Here is a 24,558-nt window from a genome sequence, read left to right as displayed (position 1 = left end):
TGGGGGTTTATCTGTCTGGGTTTTTCCCACGCTTCTTCAGTTTGTTAGGATTTTCTGTCTTATGTAGCAGTAATAAACACTAGAGACCTATTCCTCATCTCAGCGTGGTTTCCTCACTGTTAGGACACTAGAGCTGGTTTTAGAAACTATGGCTCCACTTCTGAAAAGTATTGCTAAGTTTCTATGCTGCATCATGCACTTTTCAAGAACTATACGAAGACAGGAAGAGAAACTGCAGACATTTCTGGATAGATTTCCTCAATATGTTAATAAAATAGTATTTTATCTTTATGAACTTTAATAAGGCACTAACATCCCTTACTGGACAGACTAGAAAATGTCAGAAAATTAAATGCAATACAGATAAGATAGGACTTTGATTATATTTATTGTTATGTTCCCAGGTTTTCAAGTTCAGTTTCAGTGACAGCTGTACCTAGGAAGCTCTTCCATTTTGGTGCATCATGTGTGTCTTAGTGTTGGCAAGAGATAAGTCTGAATGGATTGTCAGAATCCTTGGGTTCACTGCACAGATGGTGGGGTCTGCTGCTGCCTTGCACCTAGAAATATAAGTCTACTTGAGATATTTGCTCCTGGTTTACCTCTTCATCTAAGGAAGACTCCTGAAACAGGACTCTGACACTCACCTCCATCCAGGGTTGTTTCCCTTTCCTTTTCCCTTTTCCTTCTCTGTTCAGCTACTGATTATGATGATGATATGCATCACGCCAGTCTGACTCCTAGATTTTTTCTATGAAGATCTATCCCTAACCTGGTCCTTCAGGTTTTCTAACAGTGCACCCACTGCCACTGTAAATGAGTCCACCCACCTTGCTGCTGATCATCCTCTTCCACCTTTCCCAGCAAAAGAGACTATGGAATATTTCACAGCAGATTTTAGGAAAATTGTTTATAAATAATATTTAACAACAATGAAAATGGTAACTTAGCTAAAAGAATGCAGAGAGAAAGTCATTGTAAAGTGGCTTACACAAGTTTTCTTTATAATGCACTGCATATGGATTAATACAAGGAAATACAAGGAATTATTTCTAATTCCATTTGATTTTTGCTAATTTTATTTCTGGACAAAAAGGCACAAATACCATTATATCCTAAAAATATTATAATATTATGAAGCAAATAATAGGATTTTAATGTTGTAGACAGAAGGAATGATACAGAAAGGGACTTTTACTTCCCACTCCAATGCTGCATTGTAAACTAGGGCTGGGAACCACAGACAAAATTCTATTAAGGATGTAAGCAAACAATAGGCGGAACCATAACAGATCTTGGGAGAGGCTAGGTGGTTATAGTTACTTCCTCCCTTCCTCCTTTCCTTCCCTGCTCTCTGTCCCTCTGCCTCTCTTGGTTTCCTAAACAGATGTTTCATCACCATATTATTTCCCCCTTATAATTTGGGATTCCCACTTGAATGCTCTTCTTCCCAGCCTAAATAAAACCAATGTCCTTCTAGCACATTCAGAGAAATTTATAATATTCCTTTGTCTGCCTTTTTATTTATAAAAAATAAATAATACTGAGTTCCATAGGCCTCGTTCCTTCATATTTTTGTACATTGCTTTATAAACATCCCTGGAAGTGCACCTGAACTTGGGGAGTTAAAACAAACAAACAAACAAACAAACAAACAACCTTCTGCACTATGTTTGGAAAAATAGTCCTGTGATCAAGACTTCCAACATGGCAGTGACCAATATAGGAGCACAAGCAAGAAGATGGAAAATATCAGGAAATCAGTTGGGATCTGGTGCTGTAGTGACCAATAACCACTGTGAACAAGGCCACAGGTCACAATGAAGAATTCTGTATGAATGCATATGTGTATACTTCTACTAGTCCTATTTAGCCTGTCACTTTTCTAGGAGCTAAACTTTTATTACGGTATCGTTTCATCTTTGGATCTCTTCTAATTCTAGAAGCCTCTTATTATGGAAGAGACTTCTTAGTAATCTTATGGAATTTGTTTCTCAATACAGAAAGCAAGAACTGAGATTATTTCTAATGAAAAATTGTGCACATCAACTGGATTTTGGGTAGAAGATCTATCAATTTGTCCCCCACCCACAGACATATATCTCAGTGGATTTATATAGATTCATAAGAATTATTAATATTAATCTGTCAAATCTAATGCACACTGAGAACACCACATTTTATTTTCTGTCATGATGTCATCAGTTTTGATTCACAGAATGTACTGTACACATTCTCAGGTTCCATGGTAGTCATTAATAAACTGAAAATTATGTCAAACATGCAGTTAAAAATGTGACATCTTTCACAAATTATCCTAGGTTGTGCCTCCCAATAGACTGCCAACAATCTTGAAGGTTATATTTAAATTCAGATTTTGCTCCCACAGCAGAGAATTCTATCCTCCAAAAGTATGTCCTGGAAGAATTGAAGAACCTTCCAGAAAAGTGTAGAAAATAATTTAAGTCCACCTTCTTCTTTCAAGAAGCAAAAGTGTTCAGTACATGGAAGGAAATGATATACCTGAGGAAGATTAAATTTAGATTCAATCTATTGAGTTTCTACTGGACAATATGCAATAGGACATCTTTACCTCTAAAGCTGCATGGATAAATTCAGCTGAGACATCCTAGTAAATTAATGTTAAAATTAACTTGCTTGTTTCTATTTCTGTCTAGGATGTCAGATATGATCTATAATATGCAGTACTATATTCAAAATATGGCAAACCTAAATCCCAGTGATGCTCTAAAAGTAAAATACATAGATGAGTAAAGATTAAAAGGTCTATAGAGTGGGTTCAGCAGAAAGCTGACAATTCAAGATGAGTAAATTGTTTTTTCCCTGCTGATATATTATTAAACAAATGGCAATATTTAACTGAATTTCCTTTGTTCTTAATCACTTTGAATAATATGCTGTTTACCTCATATCTACAATTGCAATCATAAAAAGAAATGTCAACTGGAAAGTAATGAGTATGAAGTATGACCTTTAGGTTTTCAAATTAAAATAATCTCTGCATAGAAGGTAAAGAATATGCATGAAACAAAGTTTCCTATCACATCCTCTGTATTATACCCTCCTGCGTATAACAATAAGTGTGTCCACTGAACCAAGGAGTCTCTCTAAGCAATAAAAAATGAAATATCATGAAGATCAGCTTTGAGCTCGAGCAATCTGATATGTTTTCTATCATTCATATAGGACATCTGGTGTCTTGTTGTACATAAGTACATAAATATTGAAGTAAGTGAAAATATAATATATATTTTCCACCAAGTATATAATTGGTTTTCAGTTTGTTTAGGAGAATGAAGAAAATAAAAGAGACTCTGAATTTACAAAATTACAATCAGTAAAACAGCAAAAGAGACTATGGAATATTTCACAGCAGATTTTAGGAAAATTGTTTATAAATAATATTTAACAACAATGAAAATGGTAACTTAGCTAAAAGAATGCAGAGAGAAATTCAGTCATTGTAAAGTGGCTTACACAACTTTTCTTTATAATGCACTGCATATGGATTAATACAAGGAAACTCACTGTATTTTATAGTTCATACAATTTTTTTTTTGCTTTTCAAATTCTACTTTTTAATCACTTTGTTTTTAACCACCATTACAAGAATGGGGACGTCTCTCTCTTTCTCAACCTCTCTTGCTTTCTGTGGACATGCGCAGAATGGGAAATCCTGAGATGCAGTTTTGGAGAAAAACACAAAGATAAATCCTATCAAATCACTTATCTTTATCTTTGTAGGAAAGGAAACAGTGGTATAAAGTGCAAGACAACATGAGAGCCATCATTCTTTCTTTTTCAAACGATGCAAGAACAATTCAGTGACTTTTTCATATTTAGTCATTTTATTTATTATTTTCTGCTATTGTGCTATGCTCATTAAATAGTTGATCACAGAACTACAAAGGGAATCTCAATGTACAATCTTCATAGATAAAAACATATTGAATTTGCTATTACATCCAAACAGAGGAAAAGTTTTAGTAAGCACCATAAAATATAATTTACTGTTTCTGTGTACAAAAAAGAAAAATGACATGTCAATTTTACCTGTCCCTGTTGTTCCAGTTAGGAATTTACTTTATCCAATTTACAAAACTAGAAAAATGTTTAATGTTAAAATTAAGAAAATGCTATATGATTTGTCTAATTTGCTGCTAAGCCATTCTCTTTAAATAAATACTGAAAGAGATATGTACATAAACCTCACATGTATGAGCTTGTCTGATGAAAAAATTCTGATCAAATTTATTTTGAGTCTATACATGTAGTCACTGACATTGATAAAGTCACCTTAATTTTTGTGTAAAGATATGGCTTATTTTCTGGAGAAAAAAATATCCAACAAACTTTGAGAAAAATTAGTAATACTGTATTATAAAGTGTGGGCACTTTTGGGGGCCAGGTTTGTGCAATAACCTTCCTCAGGTATTGACTGGAGTTCCTGGAGAGGTCTAATATAAATGTGGGTTTCCAATCACCTATTATTTTTGTTGTTTTTAATTATACTGTTTGTTATTGTCTACTTGTAGTTTGTCGATTGTATGTTGCCCAGAATCACAGTTGTTTGAATTGGGAAGCCCTATAAATTTCATACAAACAAACAAATGTCTTCTTGTGCATTTGAATACAAAATAATATGGATTGCATCTGACCATTGAATGGAGTCCCATACATAAAATCTGTTTAAAGTACTACCGAAAAATGATACAGGACAGTTCTTCCTAAGCCACAAATAGGAAAGTTTAAATGGATAGAGTCATTGTTTGTGAATTTCTGTTCAGCATTTTCCTATTATATGACTTCTTTCTAAAGTTACGTTCTTGGAAACACTGAAAACAAGCAAAACCTATTTACATGTTTGTCTCTATGCCCACATGAGCTATGAGCATTCATTTGAGATCAACTATGAGCTAAAACAAACTACTTCAGAAACATTTAAGACTTCTTAAACATCAAGTGAACATCATCCACAGTGGCCAGATTGGACAGATGCACAAAGCTGGTTCTTGCCACTTAACCAGATAGATGTTCATTCATTCTGAATATTCATTATAACTCTTAATATCTCCAATCATTCCTCTGAAATTTGGAGGTTGTATAGGTAAGTGCACATCTGTATAATTAAATATAGAAACCGAGGATATTTATTCCAAACAGTTTTACTATCATTGGTGGCTTAAGCACCAAGAGAACCAGCTTCTCCTCACTGTAGAAAGCCTCTCTTGGGGTACAGATACTTAAATATATATATATATAAATCGGTGATTTAGAAATGGGGTGGCCAGTCTTAACATCTCTTTAAGGCTACAGCACAGCTTGGAAATGGTGACATCCCAGCATCCCAGCTGCTCTGATCTTCAGCACCTAAAATACCTAAAAGCAGAATAAGTGGGACCTCACCTTCAAGATGGAAGCATTTAAAAATTCCAGTACGATCTGCATTTCTCTGCACTGGTTGTATATATTAATTGCATACACAAACTGAATAAAATTTCAATGACTGTTGATATTTAAATGATAGACTAGAACCGTACAACTCTTAACATATACCTCCTTTACAGTTTGGTCTGGCTTAGGAACCCTAATTCACTGGAATATGCTATATAGGATATACTGTTTTATGCAACATATGAGAAGGAGACAGACAGACAGACAGAGAACCTACAGATTAACTACAGTAAAAATGGAATGCTATGAATCAAGCATTTTATATAACTGAAACCAATAAAAGACATATTATCAATTAAACTGGTTTCTGCCAAGTGGACTTTGCCTACATGGTAATCTTTTTTGAAAATGCTGGTAACATACTGTAGCTGAGGAAGGCTTCTACCTCTATTTGTGTCCCTACCACAGTCAAAATGCAATATCCTTCTATGTGTTTAACTTAATTCACAGAGCATTTTAGTAATCTAGAAATTAATCTATATCCTACTGGCATATAGATTATGGGATAACAATGGGAAAACAATTCCAGAAATTCAGGTCTAAAGAAGAAGAAACACTGTGTTTGTTAAGGATAAATATTTGTGTGTCAGTTATTAACTTTTTTTTCTAAAATAATAAGCACCCATACTATCATTTGTTAGTATACTTATCTGCATTGTACATTTAAAGTAATTAATGTGGATGATACCAAGCCACTCCTGTCTTCAGACTTTTTTTGACCTTTTTGGAAATGTGTAATTTCAGTTACAAACAGCTGTTGTTGTCACTACTCCTGCTAAGTTGGCTCATTAAAAAAAATAAATGACAATTTCCTTGAATATGTTAACATTTGATAGTCAGGAGATTTACTATTACTAAATTATAATTAGCATATAATTGTATTTACTGTTCTTATCTATGAGATTTTCCTGCCATTTCATGAAGTTAATGGTTTATACTTAACGATATAAGATTCACTTATACAAACCAATTAATTCTTATTTTACCTTATTGTGGAAACACTGACTGCTTTGTAAACACAGCCATAAGCATTATCTTTGGTTCTCAAATTAGTATATTTTTTAAATCTCGCATTTTACTGTGAACAACAGGGAGCCCAGTGATTGCAATTAACGGTTTGCTGGTTGTTCTAAACTAGAAGTTATCAAATGCTTTCACTTTCTCCAAATGAAAATTAGGTAGGAGAAGATAAGCTTCTTCATCTGATATGGGTGGATTGCAATCGCTTTGTGAACTTAACTTTTGGAAAAAAGAACTGCATCCATTCAAATTATATATGTGGATTTCAACAAATATTGTAAAATAAGGGCTTTAAACCTAAACTCATATACCTAAAGTTAAGCCTGGTTGAACACAGTGGAACTAAATTAAACAAACAACAAAGGATTGAATGTTCTGTAACTGTTCCATCTTTTGCAGATAAATTACATTGTGATAATTGCTTCTGCTACTGAGGGAAGTAGTATAGAATACTATATTCTAAATCCTAAAGTTTTAAAACTATCCTTATCATTACCCTATAACCTGCACCATGAATGATGTAGTATGGTAATATGAATTATTACCATAATGTAATAATGTACCAAGCCACTGAATTCAAGATTTAAATTAAATAACAAACTGTTTAACATTAAATATTTGAATCCATCATAAATATGGAAGACTATAAGGTAGTCCTTGGTTAATGACTGCCCTGTTTAGTGACCAAAGTTACAATGGCACTGAAAAAGTAACTTTACAACCGGTCCTTGTATTGTATAGCTAGTATTCCTGTATGAATACTATATATATAGTTCCACATGTTCATTGAAGCAACATGGGAAAAAACCCTTTCTGTATGTTGATTGCATGGTTATTTATTACAAGCGTATTTATATCTCCTTTCTGATTATTTCCAGGACAATTTACCAAAACCAACAAATAAAACATATAAATATAAACTGTGCAATAATTAGTACAAAAGTAGACCCAATACAATCACAAGAGCAGCATAAAATAACAAGTTTAAGTTGGGATCCAAAAGTTCAGGAAAATTTTAAAAACTGTCTTCATCTGGCACTAAATTGGTAATAATTTAGCTACCAGGTAGGCATTTATAGGGAGCTTATCACTGAACTGGACAAAAGAGATTTTCTGTGGCAGTTTACCACATGACTCATCTCAGATCCACTTATGAATATTTGGCTGAAATTCATTTAAAAAAAAAAGAATTAAAAATGTTTTTTCTTATCAAATAGAATTTTCAGTATAGCACTGTTTAAAAACAAAATACGTCTCTTTATCAATCAGCTCCTTTTTTAAAGTATAATTAATTTTTGTTTGTGTGTCAGTGGTGACACTTGATGACTGCTTGGACTAGTTCCTGCAGTTTTCTTGGCAAGTTTTTTCCAGAAGTGTTTTGCCCTTGCCTCCTTCCTAGTGCTGAGAGAGAATGACTGGCCCAAAGTCACCCAGCTGGCTTTGTGCCTAAGCCAGGACTAGAAGTCACAATCTCCTAGCCATATGCCTTAACCGCTACACCAAAATGGCTCTCTTCAAGTATAATACATAATATCTTATCTGAGGCATTAACTTATAATTCTGGGGTAAATTCATGACTATCAGCAACACGTATTTGTTTAGATGAGTAACGTTCATAATACTAGGATCAATGTCTACTGTAAAATTATGTGCTCATTTTACAGCTGTATCCATCAATACCAATAACATCTTGTTTAAATATGGAATACTATGCAGCATATTCCTAGTACCAATCTCCCACAGATTTTATTTATAACACATTAATGCCTGATACACTGTTAGAAAAAGCATTTTTCTAAAGTGGATCTTTTAAATGCAAATTATAATGTGTGTTGTTTCTGTGAAATCTGCTTCCTAGGCTGTGTGGTTTTTTGTCTCTAGATAAAGGGAAAAATGATAATTAAATAAACCAGGATAAAAGGCTTGCATAGAAAGCTTCATATGCACAGTGGTGTTATTGAAATACAGCAAAACACACAAACAAAAAAACCAAAGCATTTCCTCAATATTCAACATGTTGCTCATGAAAATCACGAGGATTTGGGGAATTTCTGATTTGTCTTAAATATATAATTTTAATTTTAACATCTGCTACCTTTAGTCATGCTGTGTCAAATATTTTTAGAGCTCTGTAATAAGAGATTGAATTTATCAGTATTCTTGTTCTACTAGTAAGCAGGAGATAATTTGCATAATATGTTTAGTGAACGAAGAAAAAAGTAAAACTGTTAAAATCTGCCTGCAATGTTAGAGAAACTAAAATATCAATAAGGCTGCTTTTTTTTTTAATGCCTTCAGGTCAGTCTTGACTCCAGGTGACTGCCTAGAGAAATCCATGCAGTTTTCCTGGCAGCAGTTTTGCAAATGGTTTGCCACTGCCTCCTTCCTAGGGCTGAGAGAGAATGGCTGGCCCAAAATCACCCAGCTGGCTTTGTGCCTAAGGCAAGACCAGAACTCAGTCTCCTAGTTTTTAGCCTGGTGCCTTTAACTATTGGCTTTCTTCATTAAAGTATATGAATACTAAATATAACAAAGAAGAGGTAACAGTACAAAATACCAGCATATTTTCTGGTAATAAATACAATTTAGCTTGCACTTTAAATATTAATTTTAAATGGGTGAAAATTCCATATTGCTAATCTCTGTGTTTACAGCCAAAAATCTTAAGCCCCCTCAAGATTTCCATTCTATCTTGCTTTCTTTTTTTACTATAAAATTGTTTCAGTTATTTCAGGAAAGAATTACATTCTGAAAAACTAATAATTAAATCAAGCATTCTAATGAATGCAAATGAATAGAAAAGTAGAACTATAATAGCAAGCTTAGCTTGATCCATGTCAGTTAATGGAGCTGCTAAATCATTAACTCTAAGCTTTACTGAGAAGCATATACGTGTGAATCGGCATCAGATTTAAGAGTCTTCTGCCCAATTTTACTATGCTTTCAGTGAAATGGCCATTGACACATAGTCATTGACATTGAACACCGTCCTTCAACATTACAAATAATGAGGTTTTTTTTGTGCATATGGCAAGTGATGATCAATTCTTATTTACGGAGGTTGACACACATGAATTACAATAATCATGAAATTATTTTATGAAATTATTCTGTTGCCACTGGAGATCTTGTATGGATAAAACTGTTTTTATGACTGCAAGAATCAAGTCACGACAACTCACATGCATTTCAAAATATCTTTACAGCTTCATATTGTGGCATCCATGAAACTTGAATCCTCAGGCTCCAAAACAACATTGTTTGACTATTGATTCCCCAGGAAAGAAAAATGCAGGATCTATAAGCATCCGTATTTTTTGCATATGCTAGCAGTGGAAAGCCAATTTTGAATAAACTGTGAGTAATTAGTAGTTTTAGAAAATCTATTTAGTTTTGTGGCTCATGTTACAGAAAGAATATAAAGTGACCATTACAGAGATTATTTGTCCAAAGACGAAGTCGCCAGTTGCAAATTTCCCTATACAACATGTTTCAAAGGCTGGCCATCATCTCATTGTAGTGTAGGGAAGTACGTAAGAGCCTCAGATGAGGATCTTAATTAGACCTGACACTTTCTCACTGAAATTACAATGCTACAATACAGGCAAAGTGAGGAATAATGCTGCAAGTTTTTCACCTACATGGAAGGAAGTATTCAGGACTTCTTACTTGGTTTTATAGATCTTTATCCAATTTGAACTACTGTTACCCGAGAAAGCTGATGAGCATGTTGCTATCTACTGGATAAAATTATGTAGGTGGACAAGTCTGAACTGCTTATTGATAGTGTCTGTATGAAGATATCTATAAACATTTTATTCTGACATTCAGAGAAGTTCTCTACTTTAGAATGTTGAACAATGTAATTGAAAAGTAATTGTTGGGCTCTAGAATTATCCTCAAATATTCTTCAGATAGGGTTTTTAAGAAAGCATTCCTCATATGTCTGTTATTATGTCTGGAAACAAATGTTTGTTCTGTCAATAACTTTGTTTAAGAGATGTGTTTTGTAAAATTTACCTTTCATGTACAAGTAGCTTTTGGCTTAAAAAAAAATCGAAGATCATATTTCTTCTAATATTGATCTAAGCCTTACTGTGTTCATGATTATATAGTCAAAAGTACTGACAAATACAATATATTTATAGATTAAAGTAACTCCAAGGTATATGCAAGTAAAAAATATCTTCATGCAGAAATTTGAGAGATAAAGTGAAAGAAAACCAGAGTACTGGGTAAGAGGGAGAATAGAATGGATGTGCAAAAGGAGACACATGGATTTTTCAGATTGATTCAGAAACAATTAAGTATCTGTGCTTTAAAAAAAACTTTGAATATGTAAAATGAACATGATTTTATTGTGGGACTCTACTTGTTCCACATATCCATAACAGTGATGTTAGACAACTCAAGTAGGTATATGTAAAACCTACCATTCCCTCTTTAGTCCATTCTTAGAGTAGTCCAGTTGTTTTCTGGAAATTAAACTTCCAAACCAGACTGGTTCGTGGTATTCTAGATATGGTGTACCAAATTAAACAGGCCTGTTTCAGAGTGTGTCTAATTCTGGAAGTTCCTGAACCAGCTTAGAGAGCTCACCAGCTTAGAAGATTAATTTCTGTAAAGTTAGTCCTAAAACTAGTAGATCAGTATGGTCTGGAACAGGAACAGAACTTTCTGGAGTTCAGTAAAACATTTTGTTACTAGAAAGTTCCATTATAAAAATAAATAAATAACTGTACTTTGTAAGTACTTCAATTAATCAATCATTGTGTAGTGTGTTTTTAAAATAATTTATTGTCCCAATGTCCTATATTTTATACACTTTTATATATTGTTTTTGTGATTTTTATGCAACAATGCTGCATTCTGCTATGCCATATGAAATAAATAAAATCAACCAACCAACCAAAAACAAAACAAAACAAAACAAAAACATTGGATGGTTGAGTGAATGGCAAGCTATGCAATCTATAACAATTTTTTCTTCCAATTGTTTCCTTGGACTTTTCTGTATATATATATATATATATTTCCTTTTCTTTAAAAAGAAGAAAAGCATCAGTTGGGTAGAACAGAGGTATAATGGAATGAGTGGAATGGGGGAAGAATATACATCAGTTAACAAAAAGTGTCTATGAACGTTCTCCCACTTTCTGAAAGAACTCAAGCTTGAGAAAATAAAAGAGAGAGGCCATGGACAAAACTTAGGCAGACCAAGAAGAACTGAGCATTTGTAGGATAAATGGAATGGAATAACTGCCCAAATGCAGTATATAATTTAATAAATAATAATAAAGTTATCTGGCTGAAGGACAATGGCATACAAAGAGGATATATATTAGATGGAACTATTAGAACTCTGAAGAAAAGTACTTCGCAATAAGAACTTTTGTTGCAAGCCCCAGCTGTCTACTCTGAAAGCTGATTTTTTAAAACTATAATTACAGCAGCTAGATCAATGAATCCAGAACACCTCAGAAGCTGAGAACTGTCATGAGTACTGATGGCGAGCAGGAGGGGGCCTCTATTCAGGGGGGAAAACGCATGCGTAGTACTGAGGAATTAAGCAGCCATTCAAAGAGACACAGATCAGACCCGCCTTAACTTTTGGGGTTTATCTGTCTGGGTTTTCCCACGCTTCTTCAGTTTGTTAGGATTTTCTGTCTTGTGTAGCAGTAATAAACACTAGAGACCTACTCCTCGTCTCAGTGTGATTCCTGACTGTTAGGACAAGAACTGTAGTAACAGTTTCAAGTTCAGTAATTGTTTATTAACACATCATGTAAGAAATTGGTTATATATTTAACATTATCCAAGAACATCAGACATGAGACAGACCTATCTGTGAAATCAGTATTGAAAATGCATAGATTTCTTTCCAGGAAAAAAAAAAAATCTGGAAGAAGGAAGTGGCAAATCACTTCTGCATTATTGCCAAGGAAACTGCATGGTTGTATCCATGAAGTCACCAAAAGAGAGCTCACCTTATTTTTTTAAATAATCTCATATCTTCTGAATTCTTTTCCTGACTTTGTGACAATCAAAGTATCTTGGATATATGAAAACTATACACCATTCTAAGACTCTTTCAGAAATTGGTGAAAAAGAACGTAACTACGGAGACAACTGAAAAATCCTAAGTCAGCTTTCAGTTCTGCTTTTCTTCTCCTCAGTAATAGTAACAGTGGCAATGTATTTACATACAAGCCACTCATGTGAATGGCAGAACAGTGACGCGCATATTGTCAAGAACGATAATGATAATGATTGCAACAGCAGTCATGGTACTCTAGGAGACAAGAAATTGCAATGGAAGTTCTATGTCATATGCAATGTGTTTTTGGTTCCATACTATTTTCATTAATATTCTCAGTATCCAACTCAATACAGTTTTATTAGAACAAATTATTATAATTTTAAATTGTAATAATATAATGCTACTTTAAAACAAAATGCACAGTTTTTGTTCAAAGAACATCACATTACTGATTTGTTTATGTATGCATTAAAATTCATTCTAGGAAAGTAGCTTGAATGATCATTCCAAAACAAATAGTCTATTCTTATGTTTTATTTAAAAAAAAACACATTTATGATACAATACTTTCGTATCAAATGATGAATTCAATAAAGCAGAAAACCATCATCATCATCATCATGATTTCTGTCAGGGCCAACTAGGTATGAAATTGGATATCTGTGATTAGTATTTCTCCTAAAAAGGGAGGCCAATACTACTGAATCAGATCAAGCCAAGATTCTAAGCATGGGAGCGTGTTAATATTTTATCTTATATCACTTATTTTATTTAATTAAATTACTTTATTTAAGCTTTTTCTTTGTCAGGTATGGAACAAACACCATGACATTTTCTCCACAGAGTCAACATCACTGGGTGGGGTCAGTTTCAGTCAAGAAACTCACATGGCATAGCACAAAAAAAAAAAAATCAGCTATAATCTTCCTAATCTGATATACTCAGTTCTCATTTACCTTTTATTTTAAAAATAGCATTTTGATTGCTGATTTCTGTCACCACATCTACTTTTACCTCATAAAATACCATTGTTGTAAAGATGTCAGTTATACTAAAACAATTAAGAATAGTGACTCTACCAGAACAATCTTATATACATGACCTTTGTTCAAATACTACTCAAATCCAACTTAACCCAAAAAGTACATTTAAATACAGTTCTGATTCCAACTCATTAACATGGTGTATTGCTAATTAAAGCATATTTGTTTCAGAATCAAGGATATTTCATTGTTCAGACTATTAATAGCATATAGTTTAGTACTTAATCTTCCAATTTGTACTTACCTGTTTAATGTCATAAGCAAGGAGAACATATTTTAAATCTGGAGATACTGAATATCTGGATGCTTTGAAAGTTACCTACGAAGACATAAGAGAGTTAGTTTATTTACAGGATTTATATGGGCACCTATCTCATGAAATGACTCTAGCTGGCTCACAACAATCCATAAAAACATGGTTGAAAACAAAAGTACCCTTGCCCCCAGGCTCCAGACCAAACATCCTCACAGCTCATCCCCATCCTAACCCAATGCCTGGGGGAAGAGCCAGGTCTTCATAGCCTCCAGAAGGCTAAAAGAGTAGGGATCCCTTGGATTTCAGGTGGGAGGCTGTTCCAAAGGGCTGGGGCAGCCACTGAGAAGATGGACCTCCAAGGTCTCATCAGGTGGCAACATTTAAGGGAGGGGACCTGGAGCATGCCCACTCTATCTAACCTAGCAGGACAGGCAGATACTGTCAGGGAGACATGGTCCTGCAAGTAACCTGGCCCTGTGCCATGCAGTTGATTATAGGAGATGCAAGACATTTAAGATACTGGGGCTATGCAAAGCATTCAAAAGGAATTCATCACAAAGTTTGTTAATGCAAACAAAGCACCTGTTTTTGCAATGTTAAAGAAGCCACATCTTGTAGAAGGCTGCATACAAAGGCTTGTGCATATATGTGCATGCACAGCCACAGAGGACCTAATGCTCCACAATGTCATAAGGCAAACTTTACTGCTTTTGTACATGCCTCTGATGATACAACACACAGAAAGAGCAGAGCTTCCACTGCAATGCTGGGTCATTGCTTTGGTTACTTGCTCTTCCCCCACAGCCTCTCCCTGCAGATGCCACAAACATTTTGGCTTGCTGTCAGTGCCCACACTTGTCTGCACACTCAGTCAATGGCAAACTGCCTTCCAAGGAGAAGGGCAAGTCTTCCAGGGAAGGCTGATGATTTATTGCTTGGAAGAGAGGGGCTAACACACTTTGTGAAATATTCATTTTAACTCATGTTATGCTTTACCAGGTAACTATGCTTAATGTTTAAGGACAATAATAAAACTGAAATTTAAAATAGTCAGAAAATTTCAAAAGTGATTGGTGCTATAATATGTTATTGTACAGTTCAAAGAAAATAAAGAAAAAAGTGTGAAAATCCTGACTAACAGCGTAAAGTCCTTAAAAATGACCTTTAGACTTACCAGTTTTCAGGTTTTAATGTAAACATGTATCTAAATAATTATGGATAATTTTGTATCCTGTGGCAGTACTTGAAACAGCTCAGTTATTTCTGGAAGGCTAAGTCCACCTTTGCCATAAACAAATTGCTTTGAAAAGGGCAGCAGCGCGATTTCTGAAAATGTATCGCACATCTACCTGTTTCTAACCTTTTCCCTCTGATCTTTCTATTTAGAAACAAAAACCAACTCTTCTCACTAGTGAAGCAAATATAGAGGAGAAAGAAGCATTATCAAACTAGTAACGGTTTATGTCTAGATAAGGATACATGACACCTAATTGAATTTGAAGCTGCAATTTAATCAAGAGTTATTGGTGGCGACAGGAAGATTTAATGGATCTGATACAGAGGAAGGCTCAAATTGTAATTGTAGCAAGGAAACCATTCAAGCAAATTATTTTGTGTGTATCTGAAGATATTTTCTAACTATAGGCAAAAAGAGACATTTAAAGATGAAGGAAACATGGGATGAATATCTTTAAACAGCTGCTTTGACAGAATTAAAGCAAGAAAGGAAAATACAGAGGGAAATGCCCACAGTAGGTTTTATAAGCTAAAATGCTTCTGTGTCCTATAAGAATGGGAACTTGGGGAAGTATTCACATTAATATTTCCTGCACTGGCGAGTCCAAAGTATGTTTTTTTTTTTTTTCCCACAGACTTAAGCATACATTAAGATTGCATTCTCTTGTGTTCAAAAGCAGTTTTAGAAGTCCAAGTTGCACTTACCTGTTTAATGTCATAAGCAAAGAGAACATATTTTAAGTCTGGAGATACTGAATACCTGGATGCTTTGAAAGTTACCTATTTTTCCAAGCAATCACCATTCTGAGACATTCTTGGGGTTCTAAAGAGCCTACTCACTCTTTTGATACTTGCCCACCCTTTCATTTATGTCTCTGAACTAAGTAATTTTTCCCCCTGGATCACAGTCATTCAAAATGTTGCAGAATGTATCCCCAAACTCATCTCTGGTTCTTCTGTTACTATCATTTAATAGGGCATTAATAGGCAGTTTTCACCAGTCCACGAATTCTTCCTTTCATAGGCACCCACAATAATTTAGATCTTTCATTCATAATTAAATCCGACCTTTTTCTATGTCCAATAGTAATTTTTAAAAACACTTCCTTAATATAAAATATAGGTTCACATTTACTGATTCTATTAAGTATAATCACAAGGCCCTTGGATCTGCCACTAATGTGAAGGAAGGAACACTACTTTTTAAATTTCTGACTTGTTTATTTCCAACTCTTGGTACACATATGCATATATAAACATGACATGAAACTCTGCATGCTAATAAAGCTTTGGGATAGCACCAGGTATCCTTAAAAATAATGTACATCTGCCTTTCCAGGTAAAAATATATATTGTAAATAAATTATACTTTTATAAATTTTAACAAGATCTAAGCAAGAAACCTCTTAAAACATAAAACAAGATATTTGTAGGAGTTGTTTTCTTGCCAGAACTGACAAGGGCTACTGTGGCAATTCCCTCTTACTTTGCCAGTAAAGTTGATTAGTTTTGCCTTAATTTCTGCTCCAAAGTTGGTTCAAGTCATAGGGAGGTAGTGCTAAGAGCTGCTTGCCAGGCTCATATGAATACTTTTCAAGTTATAGATCTCAATTTGTCAATTGACAAATTATGTAGAAAGAAAGGGCCTTCTCTGTGTGGCTCCCAAGTTATGGTGTGTACTCTCTAAGGATTTGTATTTGGTTCCTTCTCTCCTAGTGAAGAGAAAACACAACTTTCTCTCCATGTTTTTGATAGTTAATTATTTCAATGATAAATTTTAAAGTTGCTTCATTGCACCAGTTTTATTGTTATGTTTTATACTTGGCATATTTTAATTGGAGTAAGCTTCCCTGGGTGTTGGTATTAACAGAAAGTCAGAATACAAATTTAATAATAAAAAGTAAATAAATAATATATTCAATATTAAATAGTATTCATGGATTAGCTAGTGCAATGCTGTGGTTAAAAAATATAACATCAGCAGCTGCAACTTGAATCTCATAATGAATCCCCTGAATAATTTATTGCAATGACTATTCCAGTTGTCCTCTGATATATTCACACCTGATTTTTAAATTAGTTCAGATAAGGGAGAACCACTGAAATTTAATGCTATACCCAGGCCCACTTTAAATGAATTATGAATGTATCCCATGTTATTTAAGCTCAGTCTGGAGGACATCCTGGAAAAAGAAGAATGGGATTAATTTGATTTCTTTTAATACAACCGGACTGTATATTACATGAGGTTTTAGATGCATATTATTTATACTAAATGTATATATTTTATGCATGAAATATCACGGACCTGACATCTTACCAAAGCAGGTGAACCCCCACCAACAGTGTTGCATTTAATAACTAAAAAAGGCAAGTATACATCTGAGCTACCTTAGCAAATTTATGTTTGGATTATGTTTAGAATTTTAAAGGCAGAAAATTAAAAGAAAATTCAAATTCATGAATAGAATTAATATTTACAGTCCACCTGAGCTTCAGTGAGGTGTCTAGGTTAATTCAGTTTAGAATCTTTTGCAAATTAAATAATGAGACATATGAAATACCCAGTGAATAAGAATTGGTAGTAATAGTATTTGGGATATTAACCAAAGAACACCTTAAACAGTAGAAGAAAACAAAAATATCAGTTAACAAATCCTCTGAGATATCTCAGATATTATCAGTGTTTTGTATACAGAAGTGTTGAATAATATAACTAAAAATATATTTTATATAAATAAAAAATAATAAAATATTATTATTGTGTTTATGAATAATTATTCTGGAATAAAGTAAAGACAAGTCAGTATTTACTTATCAGTGGGACACTTTCTTTATTGTTTGTGTCTTGCACTTTTGTTTGGATCCTTATATATACTGTATGTCAAGTATTGAATACTGACTACAGATGATGATACTATCATCAGTAAGCATATCTACATCCTAATCCATACTCCATATAAATATAATTATGTACAATAAAAATCCTTATAAATTGTTGTTTATTCATTCAGTCGCTTCCGACTCTTTGTGACTTCATGGACCAGCCCACGCCAGAGCTTCCTGTCGGTCGTCAACACCCCCAGCTCCCCCAGGGACGAGTCCGTCACCTCTAGAATATACCTTATAAATTAAATTACATAATTTATTATGTAATATGAATTTATTACATAATCATAAGTTGGCTATGCATTTTAAAAGACGTATTTCCACAATGGGAATAGATTCACTCATCAGTGGAATCTCAGAATGAAATTTCTTAGCTACCTTTTAGAGAGGGTAAGTGATCCATATTTTATTATTTATTATAAGGAAATTAACCCAAGTGTTTCTTTTTAATTTTTTTATTAGAATTGTTCAGTACAATAAAAGTATAGGCAACTCAAAGAAGATAAAGGAAAAAAAAACTATATAAAAATGAAACAAAAAAAATGAAACAAAGAAAGAAAACACAGAATTATGACTTCTGCCCTTCATTCTATTGCCATCTTATACTTTCTTCTTCCTCTTCGACCCTTTTTAACCCACAAGAAAGTTAACCCAAATGTTTCAGTATGGGGGCAACACTCTGTAAGCTTTATGTGAGTTTTTGATTTCACAGAAGAAGAAATGATCATGCCCCACTACATTTATTTATTTATTTAATTTTGCCACCACCCATCTCCCCCCAAAGGAGCGACTCTGGGCAGTTTACAAATATATATATTGCTTTCTATATATTTTATCTTCAAATAGTTTACTTTATTGTTGGAGGTAGCCAATGTTACTATTGTTCATTATTTTCTGTTACGTATATCTCCATCAGTCTGAAGATTCCCTAGTTATCCACACTTCCCAGCCTGAGAAAGTTCCATGCAATGAATTCTATATAATGTCCACCTTGGAAATAAATTGAAGCATGGAAGCCAGAATAATTGTACAGTGAAAGACACACACAGATACCAGGTTACCTTGCAGCTAAACAAGTATAAAAATACTACATTCCACCCATAACAATTTACCCAGATTTATTTTCTAATTTGAAGACAATGTCAAAACCAAATCTACTTTCATAAAATTGAAAGAGCTGGAAGAGAAAAATGCAGGATAATTTTTCTGGACAAAATTAATGAAATCTGCTTCTGACAGGAAGTGTATTGGGTGAAATATGTTTCCTTTCCTTTGTAATTATATTGTTTTGCAGTTTGTTTTTCTATTTTTGATTTTCAAATGACTCTCTGTGGCACACATATTAATAGTACTAATCCACAACATTATGAAAATGCCAAAACAACCAATAAAAAAGTTACTCTGACTTTGTAATCCATACTGATGAATTAAGAAGCTATTACTTGTTTTAAAAGACAGGGTGGAGTGAGTTTTTCTGTTTGACTGACTGCAATATTATGTATAACTTTGTCAAATGAATAGCAACACGTCTTGCTTTTTCTGGAAAACACCCATTTCGTGGACTGAGATTCAGTTACCTATGTGACAGTGATAATTGAGGGTGGGATGCTCTCTGGACAATTAGTACTAGCCTCCTCCCTTCCTCAGGGATGTGCTTAACAATAATGACCATAAGTATTGCCAGGACTATAGATTACAAGGATGATAGTCAAATGGAGACATGATAACACAACACTACAAAGCAGATTATTTTCTCTTTTCACCTTTAACTTTCTTGCTTTCACAGATTCCAGTGACAAACATATTTTTTCTTTAAATCTCAATGAGTAAAGTAGTTATACACATAAAAGTAGTTCTATATTAAATGTAATGTAATATAATTCTATACTTATTGTTTCTCAGATCATTATGACCCCAAATTTTATTTCACTAATTCCAAGTTAAACCTTTCAACAGTTACAATTCACAGAACTTAAGCGAGTGATAGAGAAGAATCAGACATTGTAGGAGGAGAGACATGTTACTGTACTGTAGCCAAATATCAGGAGGAGTCTGGTAGCACCTTTTCCAACCAATAAATGTTACTAAAACACACGTCTGATCACTTGAGCTGCAGCAACATGAACTGCAGCTCACTAGAGTTACACCTTTTAATAACATTTGTTAGCTGGAAAAGGTGCTACCAGACTCCTTCAGAGAAGAACCAGGTTGACTTTTAATGAACAGACCTTATAAATGTTGAATATTGTATTTGCTAAAATTTGTAAGTACATTCATAATCAGTAAAGATTATATTTTTACATGACATCGTTATTTTGTCCTCTTTAAAGTTTGTATTTTGCAATTATTAAACAACAGTTCTTACCAAAAATAGAATAAGTAGATACAGTATACTGTAATTCTTAAACATAAGTTTATTCAGTCACTCACATGTTATAAACAATCACTTGCTTTTACAATAATGGGAGCATGTATCTGTATTACCAATCAGTTCCTATCTTGCTGGTCTCAATGTCTGTTACTTTATTTATCTATGAGTCCATAAAGCAGGCAAGAAAATGCCACAGTAACATGTCACATTCAAAACTCTATCTGAAATGGATTTGAAATAACTCTTGGGTATAGATTCAGAAAAACACCTAGGAGTGTAACCTCTTGTTAAAAATAAAGAATTAATACTTACAAAAGTTGCATTTTCCAGCAATAATGTAGTTATATTTGTTTCTACATTCAGTTTAACAACATGTCCATTCCTGTTTTTATATACCACTTCTGTATCTGTTAATAGAAAACGCATTAAGAATTAGAAAATGCAAATATTTCATGTAGTAGCTTCTTAGTTAATGGGCTTTTTCAATATACAAAAAAAAAAGACATCACTGACCATCCAATACATTAAAATGTGCTTAGGCTAAGATAATGACTTGTTAATTTATTCAGAGATAAGTGCTCGTGGTCTTTCTGACTTACTGATGGAGGTGGTTCTGTCACCTCAGTGTTATTATACCTTCTCCTTTGTATAAAACAAGGTCAATTGACTTTTTTTAAAGTAGTAACATGGGGCTCTGTGGGCTTAACCCTAAAACTTCTTTTCTAGTTGCACTGTTGCTAATTAAGAAGACAGGACACTTAATACATTAGAAATCTGTACATTAAAAAAAAACAAAACTTCACAGGAATGTTTACCTATTTTACTATTTTACTTCCCTGGTACTCTGTAATTTTATTCTCCCACCTATGCAAAGTCATCTTAAACATTTCAAAACACTTTACTGAAATAAGTTCCAACTGCACATACCACTTACGTTAACCATACAATGGCACTACAAAAAGGAAGAAAACTGTTAAGGATTGTACCATGAAGTAACAATATTGTGAAGAGGAACATATAATGCAAATAAATTTGAATTGTCACACTTTGTGGTTCTTCATTCCTTTCATGTCACCTTTCTGATCATGCACTAACTAGACTAATTTCTAACTGGGCAGAACTTATGGCTCAATATTTATTACTTTATCTAATAAAGAAAAAAAAATCATAATTATTGACACCCTTTTAAAAAAAAGAGCTAGAAATTTTATCTATTGGATTAAGATTAAAGATGGCACAGTGTCCTCCAGCCATCAGGATATTTTTTTTTATGTCCTCAGGCCCTGTTGCTTTAATTTATATTACTGAAATGTACTTGACACCAGCACTATTAATTCTTCTTCTTACCATAATATATTGAAAACTCTTTTATTCACATCAGGATTTAATAATTTTAAATATGACTTGTAAGAAATCTTAGGAAGCATTACAAGACCTTAAAATGGAAAAGCATGTGATAAGGATGACTGGACAGGAGCCAGCACTTGTGACCTACAACACTTATGGCATGATTGCCTTCCTGCATGAGAAAAATCTAGCATACATTTTTGCAGCAACTGTAAACTACTGGCAGCCCTTGAAGAAAAAGTAAATGCTCTGAGGCTGCAAGTGGCTACACTTCAACTGATCAGGAAGAATGAAGATTTATCAGTTCAAAGAAAGGAAGTTCTACAACAGAAACTGACAGTGAAAGCAACTCTGAAAAAGGAAGACACTCCCAACAAGCAGAAGCAAGAGAAATATACAATCTCCTACACTACTGGAATTCAGAAACAGTTTTCAGGTTCTCACGGGAAAAAAAAATAGGGGAAATGAGGTGGAACAGGAGACAGGATCATGGACATGACAGAGTAACTTCCAAGACAAATCCATTGATTATTTCTTCTTGCTAATACATGGGAGCAGGGAAAGACAAACAACACTACAAAATCAGTTATGATTATACTACAAATTGTAGTGTCACATATTTTGAAGGAAGCTCAAACTCTGGGGAGTCAAGTGGAAGCCATGAAAAGAATTGTAAAGGGAAGGAATAATCTTGCAAGTGAATGATTGACTACAGAAATGTTGTCAATAGAAGCTGATATCTGTGGCTTAAGAAACAGAAATAGATCTTGAGGGTACCTTATAGATGGGATGTATGGGACCATATGTTGGCCTGCAAGGCAGTTACTAATGATCCTAGCTTCCATAAAGCATGAAAAAAAAAATGGAGAAAAATTTTTTTCACCAAAAATTGGTGAAAAAATTAGAGCAAGGACATATCTACCTGGGCAGAATATTTACTAAATATATGAATATTGATGGAGAAATGTTAAAACTTGCAAATGCTCATACAAACACATACACTATCTGTTATCTAGAATTGGTTCAGAAAAACTCAGAATTGCAGTATGTGCCCAAAATGCTAAGTAGTAAAATTATTTTTTAATGAACATTTTTCTTTAAAAGTTGATATTTCATAAAAGCTGATTCATATATTAATACCCTTCACATGCTATCACATAACTCTACTATTCTGAGTGAGAAGTATTTTCACTTTTAGGTGATATTAAAGCTCTGGTGGTGGCTTATAATCACTGATCTCCAAATTAGACACATGCGTATTGTTTAAGTGCTGATCAAAGATAATCTTACTTACCTAAGATTATCTTGGAATTTAAAACTACCAACTTGACTCTGAATAATTTATGATTAATAGCAATGCCATTCAGTCATATCTGCAGGAAAGGTTTTTAAAAAGTAAAAAAAAAGTCACCCTTTTTAATGTGGTTAGCATGTGCCACATACTTCAACTGCATAGTTGTGCCCACTACCTTGATTTTTTTTTAAAACTCCCCATCTCCAGAGATGGTTCTGATTCCATTACTGAGCATACTGAGGAGAGGACCACAGCTGGGAGAAACCATTATTAATTAGCACTGTATATGGAACGACATGAATACCTGCAGCATACATTACAATATGGTCTGTCTTCCTATCCATGACTTGATATATGATTCCTGCCCTTAAGCAACTGCCTGTTTGCTTACAATTTACATGGCATTTTCCAAATTACAAAATGTCTTTTGTCCATTTAAATACTCAGTGGTGGTAGTAGTAGTAGTAGTAGTAGCAGCAATAATAAAAAGGACAAGTAAAAATGAGTAAGTGTTCTTTATTACACACGTTTTTGCATCAGTAATGCACATAGGTAATTTTACCAATAAAGGCATGGCAAAAGAAAAAAGGGAGGGAGGAAGATAATTGAAGTTGCTTTTCATCCCCCTCCTCCAACTTATATGTGGCTGGTGAATTTTAGAAAAGAAAATGAAATGCCACAGAGTCAAGTCTTCTTAAGTGAAAACCATGTTATCAACTAATGAAGCTGCCTACAGAAAAGTCACTTGGGGATCCTGCTTTCAGACATAATTCTGTACAAAGCACCAAACTCTTTTTTCCCCTTGTACTGGGTGTTATTACTGCTATATTAGGTGTATGTTAAGATAAAGTATGTAAGGATCTTAAAATAAAATTGTACAGATACAGAAGTATTAAGTATCAGGAGAAAGCACAATAATCATGAGTATTCCTATCCATTTCTATTATAATATCAATCCAGTCACTGATATTTTGTTTGATAAAGAACACTTCCTAGGCAGAATAATGAAACATTGGATGGAAACTTGACAAAGTGATGATTGTTAAGAAACATCTATGGAAAAAAAAAAAAACCTGAATGCTTAAGGATGCACAGAGTGGGAAGGAAAATCTGTTCCACAAGAGTGTTCATTCTGCTGTCCACCAGTGAATGAATGAATGTATTAATTATTTGTTACAACTAAAGATGAGCAACATAAAATAATCTGTAAGAACAAAATGTCCTTGACAATAATACGATTTATAATAAAGAAGGCAATAATGTAAACACAGTCAGAGATTATATAGAACAAGGGGGGGGGGAGAAATGTATTACCAGTTTATTTTTTACAATATATGTTGTAGCAGGCTACCTATCTGCAAGTAAATGGATAACAAGGAATTAATCTGGGTGGCTTGTAAAATTTACAAAAGGGACACAATATATTAAATGTACAGATCTGTCAAGCCCTGAGAGGCTGGCAGACTCAGGAAACAAGAATTGGGAAATGGATTTTGGGAAAGGTCTTTATTATTAATAGGGTAAGCTCATAGAATCTTGAACGCCTGCTAAGATAATTCTACAGATCAACTTATACCTAGCACAACT

The 24,558-nt window shown here is 33.8% G+C and overlaps 1 protein-coding gene across 4 annotated transcripts in view; it reads right to left on the bottom strand.

The window, feature by feature from the left end:
* DPP10 (dipeptidyl peptidase like 10) overlaps positions 1-24,558 on the bottom strand; it is a 202,977-nt gene that overhangs the window by 113,309 nt on the left and 65,110 nt on the right. For 3 of the 4 annotated variants that reach the window (XM_063288719.1, XM_063288720.1, XM_063288721.1), the window contains 2 exons: positions 20,643-20,737; positions 13,823-13,897 (listed from right to left, as the gene is read on the bottom strand). In XM_063288719.1, coding sequence (XP_063144789.1) covers positions 13,823-13,897; positions 20,643-20,737 — 170 coding nt within the window. Of the gene's footprint in view, positions 1-13,822; positions 13,898-15,775; positions 15,851-20,642; positions 20,738-24,558 lie in introns of all 4 variants that reach the window. The other variant, XM_063288718.1, reaches the window with a different exon arrangement.

This window comes from Candoia aspera, chromosome 1 (genome assembly GCF_035149785.1).
Source record: "Candoia aspera isolate rCanAsp1 chromosome 1, rCanAsp1.hap2, whole genome shotgun sequence".
Classification (NCBI taxonomy): domain Eukaryota; kingdom Metazoa; phylum Chordata; class Lepidosauria; order Squamata; family Boidae; genus Candoia; species Candoia aspera.
Note: the sequence above shows the minus strand (reverse complement) of the source record. Positions and strands in the feature narration are given on the sequence as shown.